The sequence below is a fragment of the Hemibagrus wyckioides genome, unplaced genomic scaffold (assembly GCF_019097595.1).
Source record: "Hemibagrus wyckioides isolate EC202008001 unplaced genomic scaffold, SWU_Hwy_1.0 Contig14, whole genome shotgun sequence".
Classification (NCBI taxonomy): Eukaryota; Metazoa; Chordata; class Actinopteri; order Siluriformes; family Bagridae; genus Hemibagrus; species Hemibagrus wyckioides.
Window position 1 is genome coordinate 303,719 of NW_026690774.1, and position 9,082 is coordinate 312,800.

Here is a 9,082-nt window from a genome sequence, read left to right on the forward strand (position 1 = left end):
GAGGTATGAATATCAGTACCTATAAATGTCATCTACACCTCTATTAGTTCATTAGTAGCTGCTGAGAATATGCTCCTTGTAAGGTTGTGACTGAAATGTTGTGCGGTCTGTGTCTTATTATTTTGCATGTTTATATTTGCAGCCTGGCTAGCTAAGCATTTAACTCACTGGTTCGTGTGAGTTTTCCTTCACATCAGGACAATTGTATATAAAGACAAATAGGGTTATGACCAACTGATCCATTTTAATTTTTATAGACCTAAATGCAAAATGTTTACTATTTTTTTAAACTGGTTGCCTACAAGCTATATGGTTGATATGAGGTGTGATATGATGTGTTGTGTGAGTGACTTTCCTGTTCCCAGTATCTTAAACTCTGAAGGTGAATAAAGTGTTGTTGTTGTTGCTTGTAGATTGAACTAAATGTAAAAGAAGACATGATAGAAGACTGGTGATAAACCAAGCTAAACATGTGGTGCTAAAAATATAGCTTAGGTACATGTGATTTCCACTGATCACACTTGAGATTTTTCTAAAACATCATTAACAGTCATAGCAAAAACACGTCATAGCTTGTAGCCCTAAGAGGCAAGATTCTGCTGAGGCACAGATCTGAGTATTTTCATCATCTTTGAAGGTCCCTGTGACTTAAATACACAAACCTAAACAAAGCACAGGGGACACCTATTAGACATAATGACAGAGACTGGACACCAACAAAAAGGCAGTGGGGGTCTCTAGTGGCCAGAAAACAGTCCACAACCCTGACAGGAAACCAGTAGATATCAGTTTATATTCCTTTTTCATTATAAAATGGACATAATAAAGCGTCCAAAAGTCATAATGGACAAATCAATGTGTATAAATTACACCAAAATATGGATTTTAATTAAAACACTTAAGAGAAACATTATTACAGACTTTTGCATAACAGCTGGATAGACTTTTATTTGATAATTATGTGCAGTATTGACATTAAAATTTATACTTGATTTGGATTGGTCAGAAGGTGTTCAGCATGGTCCTGATAACAGTTCAGGTTTCAAATCAAATCTCTCTTTTTTAAGAATGTCTTCTTTCTGATTATTGTTTCTCTAAAGACAGTTAAATCAAAGTATTTGGCAAACTCCAATCATTTAACCCTCCTGTTAACTTCGGGTCAATTTGACCAGCTGTAAAAAGTACTCAAAAATGAGGTATAATTTTATATAAATGAGATTTATAATACCAAATATTTAAAAAAAAGTGCAAAATATATGTTAATGTGTTGGAAACAACCTTTATCTGAAAGTACTTCAAGAATTTGATCTAGATGGGATTTTTGTGGAAGATTCGAAAAGTTGGGAAATGAGTTTTTAACAAAGTTTTGGAACTGAAAATATCTAAAAACATGAATGGAAGGGGGAATTTTTGTGTTAGAAAAGCTAGGAAAAATATTATCAATGTAGATATCATTGACAGAGCAAGAAGTATTTCTTACATATAGAAAATTAAGTAATAAATACAAAGACTAGTCTTACTTGAACTACATAATTATTTTTATTAGGTAGATCAGGCTGAATATTTTTATCAGAGCAGACTGGTTAAAAATAATTTAAAAAATAATAGTAATAATAATATAGTCACCTTTAGAAAATGTGGATTCAAACACATTTCTTATTCTTCTTTAAGCAGAAGCGTTCCTTCCGCCCATGGCTACAGGGGTGGCGGTTGACCACGGGGCCTTAAGCCGAGACCATTCAAGGTCAGTGACCTGCCGCGAGCCAAGGCCGAGCTCCCTCCTTCCTTGGGAATGGTTAGATGTCTCCTGTAGAGCTGGTGAAGCGGAAGGCGTGTTAGTCACACGGCAGACCATTTGTAGTGCCCGTGCCAGGCTTCCTCCTTGTCTGGCCGAATGACTCGGTCATCTTCTTACCACGCACGCATAACCCCACCGGCGCCCTCAGGTAGCGTGGGATTTGAGTGGTGTAAGGCTCCCATGCCTTCTGTCTATGCCCTTAAGGAAAAAGCTCTACCGCTTTCTAAAGAAGTTTGCCTCACCGGTCTGGACGTGGTGCGCAGTCGTGCCGACAAAAACCTGATCACTCACACGTACGGGAGAGCCCTGGCAGAGGTGCCGAAATAGCTCAGTTGGGAGAGCGTTAGACTGAAGATCTAAAGGTCCCTGGTTCGATCCTGGGTTTCGGCAGCTGGAGGCAGTGTAGTCAACCAGCGCAGTTCTGCAACTTATGCCTCAGACTTGAAAACAGCAAAACGTGGAAATAGTGCAGGATAAAGGTGTGAAAGCCCCCTGGTCTGAGACGAGAGCAAAAAAACTAGGATTCTACAGAACTCTTAGGTTCTCGTTGAATGCTTAGCCTGCACCCTTCAGTTTACGTGACAGCATGCCTCAATACCTGCCTACAAATCATTGAAAGGTAGCCTCCTAGCCTGCATGCCATTAGAAAACCCCTGCTTTTGTCAAGGCTCCTTGGAAGCGCTGCCACCTAACAAGGTGGCTGAGAGGTTAAGGCGATGGACTGCTAATCCTTTGTGGTCTGCACGCATAGGTTCTAGTCCCACCCTTGTCGTGCGTGTGCTTCCTCTTTACTGCTATGTGCCACACAGCAGCAACTGAATGCTCCCCCAGACAGTCGTGCAGCGTGAAAACAACAGTGATCCAACTACTTTGAAAATCGTGCAGTGTGAACTCGGCATAAGTGTTCCACAACCTTGGGCTGCATTCCCATGCTGGTTGGACACATGCTGTAAGTTCATATGAACAAGCCACTTCAACAGGAGGTGGAGGATATGGACAGCCAATCCACATTTCAACTCTTTGGAGGTGTGGGTTCAAATCCCACCGCTGCCAGGGTGGCCTTTTGTTCTTAATATTCTCCTAGTGCATGTTCCCGCTCAGTGCTTAATTAGTAAATGAATAATTTCCGGAACAAAACCAGCAGTCTCTCGCCGCTGTGACAAAACGGTGGTAGCGCAATTATAAAGATTATAAAGATTATAAAGATTCGTTGCTGAATGGTCTCATGTATTATCCTGTTCCATATCCATGCCAATCGTGAATTTAAAAAAATAAATTCTCTCTCTCTCTCTCTCTCTATATATATATATATATATATATATATATATATATATATACACTATATTGCCAAAAGTATTCGCTCACCTGCCTTGACTCGCATATGAACTTAAGTGACATCCCATTCCTAATCCATAGGGTTCAATATGACGTCGGTCCACCCTTTGCAGCTATAACAGCTTCAGCTCTTCTGGGAAGGCTGTCCACAAGGTTTAGGAGTGTGTTTATGGGAATTTTTGACCATTCTTCCAGAAGCGCATTTGTGAGGTCACACACTGATGTTGGACGAGAAGGCCTGGCTCTCAGTCTCCGCTCTAATTCATCCCAAAGGTGTTCTATCGGGTTGAGGTCAGGACTCTCTGCAGGCCAGTCAAGTTCATCCACACCAGACTCTGTCATCCATGTCTTTATGGACCTTGCTTTGTGCACTGGTGCACAGTCATGTTGGAAGAGGAAGGGGCCAGCTCCAAACTGTTCCCACAAAGTTGGGAGCATGGAATTGTCCAAAATGTCTTGGTATGCTGAAGCATTCAGAGTTCCTTTCACTGGAACTAAGGGGCCAAGCCCAGCTCCTGAAAAACAACCCCACACCATAATCCCCCCTCCACCAAACTTTACACTTGGCACAATGCAGACAGACAAGTACCGTTCTCCTGGCAACCGCCAAACCCAGACTCGTCCATCAGATTGCCAGATGGAGAAGCGCGATTCGTCACTCCAGAGAACGCGTCTCCACTGCGCTAGAGTCCAGTGGCGGCGTGCTTTACACCACTGCATCCGACGCTTTTCATTGCACTTAGTGATGTATGGCTTGGATGCAGCTGCTCGGCCATGGAAACCCATTCCATGAAGCTCTCTGCGCACTGTTCTTGAGCTAATCTGAAGGCCACATGAAGTTTGGAGGTCTGTAGCGATTGACTGCAGAAAGTTGGCAACCTCTTCGCACTATGTGCCTCAGCATCCGCTGACCCCGCTCCGTCAGTTTACGTGACCTACCACTTCGTGGCTGAGTTGCTGTCGTTCCCAAACACTTCCACGTTCTTATAATACAGCTGACAGATGACTGTGGAATATTTAGGAGCGAGGAAATTTCACGACTGGATTTGTTGCACAGGTGGCATCCTATCACAGTTCCACGCTGGAATTCACTGAGCTCCTGAGAGCGACCCATTCTTTCACAAATGTTTGTAAAAACAGTCTGCATGCCTAGGTGCTTGACTTTATACACCTGTGGCCATGGAAGTGATTGGAACACCTGATTCTGATTATTTGGATGGGTGAGCGAATACTTTTGGCAATATAGTGTATATATATATATATATATATCTCTCTCTCTCTCTCTCTCTCTCTCTCTCTATATATATATATATATATATATATATATATATATATATATATATATATATATATATATATATATATATATATAATGAGTAAAACCATCATGGCTTCTCTATTGTTAGCAAAACATCTTGAGGCACCTCATCCTCTGCAACACCGCAACCATTTAAGGGCAGTTGTGGTAAAGAGAACTTTAAATATCTCTTATGAATTTAATATTAATTTCAAATTTCCTAAATGTTGATATTTTGCTTTATGATTTGTTTCATTGTAGACAATCAGCAAGTGTGAAAAAAAGCTTTAGCAAAGGTTAGGGTGACAAATTTCAGGGAAAAATTCTACAGAAACCCAGAACTGCTGGAGGAGTACAGAAGAGGGAGGTTAGGAGAGAGAGAGAGAGGTTAGGTTTGGAGATGTTACAGCAGGTGTAATTAGCAATAAACACCCTACAGTGTTAGGAAATGTACATGAGAGTATACACACACACACACACACACACACACAACCCTTTAGCCACTACTATAACAGGACTTTGGTGCTGGACTGAGTGGACTGTTCATACTGGGGGAAATTCCCGCCACACTAAGGCATGGAGGTCGTGTGATTCTTAAAGTGACAGCAGCCTAATAAATTTGCTGCACAATTTTGTTATAATTTAGTAATTTAATTACATAATAAATAAACAGTTATTTGTTCTTCTGTTAGTAATTTGTTTGTTTTTTTTATTTTCTTTTTTACTTTACTTTTCAATTCATTTCAAAGACTAAAATTAAGCTCTACCCCACCCCACAACTTCAGGCCCAGTATAGAACACACACACACACACACACACACACACACACACACACACACACACACACACACACACACACAGAGTAAGCATCAAGTCTATACTATATGATGATGTATACATAAAATGTTTTTCCCCATGTTATGAGACTAATTTAATGTAATGCTTTCTTTCCGCTTCCAGGAATCAAAAACGAAAACAAACTGGAAAAATAAAGAAAACTGAAGAGCTGACTAAGAAGCAACATGAAAAGAAAAAAGACAGTGGTCAGTTATTTTTTAGTGCCATGGTAAAATGCTTCATGTTTTTTAGGTAAACGTTGAAATGTTGTCCTGTTTATTCCTGTTTTAATGTTTTTCTTATACAAGGTATAAGAAAAAGTATACAAGGCTCAGTATAAATCTCAGACTAGTATACTTATTATCATTACCCAAATAATTAACCTCATTACTGAAACCTATATATCATTACTGAAACTCATGATTATTAGATGTTAATTTAATTAATAGAGATATAGTACTTTGATTTTAAATGCATGTGCAGAATCTTAAAATGATGTTCTCTCAGGTTTGTCACGTCATTCTGAAAAAATGTCAGGTTTCTTCAAAATATAAAGAAAAAATGTTTGTAAATTGTGGACGGTGTTGCAGTAATGAGAGAAATCAGTCAAAATTTAAAAAACTGTTAAATTAAAAATAAATATTATTTCAGAACTTGAAGTAACTGTGCATGACTATTAATAATCCATTTTTAAAACTGTGAAAATGTATTTGCTTTTCTATCAGTGTTAATGTTTTCACAGTGTTGCAGTAATGAGATTTTTTAGGACTTTTGGAAATTATGTTCAAAAAGGTGTTAAATGGTAAGTAAAAGTTTTTAAATTAATGTTCACAAACACTCCAGACTTTGTTGCTAATGTCTAAAAAAAAAAAGTTAATTTAAGCATTTTTAAAATTTTCATGTTTGAAATTTTTAAAACCAAGATTTCATGAGAATCACCCAGATATGTGTGTAAATGTTTGTAGAGGAAGTGCTGGAGTATGCTGTAAAAACATCGATTTTAAAGTACTATCCGCTGTCGTCTGCACTCTGCATGCTAATCTTTGTTTTAAAATTGTTCTTCTGATGTCTGAAGGTCCAGAGAGTGCTGAGGGTAAACCCATGGGCTTGGAATCGAAGTACAAGTGGGTTTTTAGAACAGAATGCACTCTTTATATGAGGTGTCTGCTAAGACCTATATTTTGTAAAGGTGTATGATGTATTCTGTGTGTGTGTGTGTGTGCATGATGTATTCTGTGTGTGTGTGTGTGTGTGTGTGTATGATGTATTCTGTGTGTGTGTGTGTGTATGATGTATTCTGTGTGTGTGTGTGTGTGTGTGTGTGTATGATGTATTCTGTGTGTGTGTGTGTGTGTGTATGATGTATTCTGTGTGTGTGTGTGTTTTAGGCACCTGTTGGAGCTGTTAAGGAGGACAGCGGTTCACGGTGAGAGTAACTCTTTGCATATCATCGGTCCATGTGGATCTGTTAAAACCATGGTACGAAGCTGTCTGTGTGCTACTTCTGTTAGGTTAGGATACACACATGTACTTTACACTAAGCTGTTGTGTGTGTGTGTGTGTGTGTGTGTGTAGCTGCTACGTTGTGCTCTGAGAGAGCTGCTGGACTTGCAGGAGGTGAAGATGAATGTCCTGCAGGTTCACCTGAGCAGTGAGTGTTGTGTAAAAGAGCGCGTGTTTAAAAGAGGCTGCTGGTTTAAGTCACGGCTCCGTTCATGGCCGCGTGTCTCGTGCAGGTCTGCTGCAGATGGACGACCGGATCGCTCTGAGAGAGATCACACGCCAGCTTCAACTGGAGAACGTCGTAGGAGACAAAGTGTTGGTGAGTGTGTTCCAGTATTCCTGGAATTCTCGAGTCGTGTATACAGCTGGGACGTTACAGGAGCGGCAACATCACATGATTCAAAAGAAGTGAATGTGAGAGAAACTTGGGAGTGATATTACTGTAACTGATAACCCAGTCTGTCTGTCTGTCAGCCTGCCTGCCTACCTACCTGTCTGTCTGTCTTCTTGCCTGCCTGTCTGTCTGTGCACCTGTCTGTCTGTCTGTCTGCCTACCTACCTACCTACCTGTCTTTCTTCCTGTCTGTCTTCCTGCCTGCCTACCTGTTTGTCTGTCTGTCTTCCTGTCTGCCTGTCTATGCACCTGCCTGTCTGTCTTTCTGTCTGTCTTCCTGCCTGCCTTCCTGTCTGTCTGCCTGTCTGTCTTCCTGTCTGTCTGCCTACCTGTCTGTCTTTCTGTCTGTCTGCCCACCTGTCTGTCTATCTTCCTGCCTGTCTGTCTGTCTGCCATTACCTGTTTGCCTGTCTTCCTGCCTGTCTTCCTTCCTTTCTTTCGTCCTGCCTGTCTGCCTTCTTGCCTGCCTGTCTTCCTGCCTGTCTACCTGCCTGTCTGTCTTCTTCCCTGCCTGCCTGTCTGTGCACCTGTCTGTCTGCCTGCCTACCTACCTACCTGTTTGTCTGTCTTCTTGCCTGCCTGCCTGTCTGTGCACCTGTCTGTCTGCCTGCCTATCTGTCTGTTTCTCTGTTTGTCTGCCTGCCTACCTCTCTGCCTACCTGCCTGCCCACATGCTTGCCTATCTGACTGCCCGTCTATCTGCCTGTCTACCTGGCTGTCTTCCTCCCTGTCTGTCTGTCTGCAGGTGATAAAAGCAGCAGTCAGCCAGTGTTCTTCATCCTGGAAGAGTTTGATCTGTTTGCTCATCATAAGAACCAGACGCTGCTGTACAACCTGCTGGATGTTTCTCAGTCTGCTCAGGCTCCTGTAGCTGTGGTGGGACTCACCTGCAGACTAGTATGTACACACACACACACACACACACACACACACTTAATATACCTGTCACCAAAAAACGCCGCATGTTTATAAAATCTCTGTATTTTTTTCCTGTTTGTTTATTCCAGGATGTTCTTGAGCTCTTGGAAAAGTGTGTGAAGTCTCATTTTTCCCACAGACAGATTCACCTGTTGAGTTCTCTGACTTTCCGTCAGTATCGAGACGCCTTTCGGTCCGAGCTCACGCTGCAGGATGACTTCCCCGACAGCAAGTTCTCTCAGGAGTGGAACCTCTGCGTCTCGGTACGACACACCGCATCACGAACCTGAACTGAAGTGTTACACTGCTCACATGTGAACATACACACTGCTGGAGGAAGCTCACGTGTTTTCCTCGATTGTACATAGCACGTGTTCTCTCTCCTCGTCTTCCTCACTACTGATGATGATGATGATGATGAGGGAGTAATTATAATGATCCAATTCTAACCATGACCACCATGATTTGACCAAGCATGACCAATTAGAGTAAAATAAAAATATCTAAAGGCTTAATATATATATATATATATATAGAATATATATATATATATATATATATATATATATATATATATATATATATATACAGGTGCGATGTTGATTTATTTCAGTAATTCAATTTAACAAGTGAAACTGCTGTATTATATAGAGCCATTACACACAGACTGATATATCTCAAGTGTTTATTTCTTTTAATTTGGATGATTATGGCTTACAGCTAATGAAAACCCAAACTTCAGTATCTCAGAAAATTTAAATATTGTGAAAAAGTTCAATATTGGAGACTCATGGTGTCGCACTCTAATCAGCTAATTAACTTAAAATACCTGCAAAGGTTTCCTGAGCCTTTAAATGTCTCTCAGTCTGGTCCAGTAGGCTACACAGTCATGGGGAAGACTGCTGACTTGACAGACATCCAGAAGACGGTCATTGAGACCCTGCACATGGAGGGTAACACACAAAAGGTCATTGCTGAAGAAGCTGGATGTTCACAGAGT

General features: G+C 40.9%; 1 protein-coding gene and 1 non-coding gene across 2 annotated transcripts; both read left to right on the forward strand.

Annotated features, from left to right (window-relative positions):
* The first annotated feature begins 2,115 nt into the window (after nt 1–2,115).
* Nucleotides 2,116–2,188, forward strand: trnaf-gaa (transfer RNA phenylalanine (anticodon GAA)). The gene has a single exon. It is a non-coding gene; the product is annotated as a tRNA-Phe (tRNA).
* Nucleotides 2,189–6,215: 4,027 nt separating this feature from the next.
* LOC131349846 (origin recognition complex subunit 4-like) lies at nt 6,216–8,372 on the forward strand. The gene is made up of 6 exons (XM_058385333.1): nt 6,216–6,391; nt 6,656–6,746; nt 6,843–6,918; nt 7,004–7,107; nt 7,879–8,061; nt 8,172–8,372. The coding sequence occupies exons 1-6, from the start codon at nt 6,333–6,335 to the stop codon at nt 8,370–8,372; spliced, it is 714 nt and encodes a 237-aa protein (XP_058241316.1). The 5' UTR covers nt 6,216–6,332.
* Nucleotides 8,373–9,082: the final 710 nt, after the last annotated feature.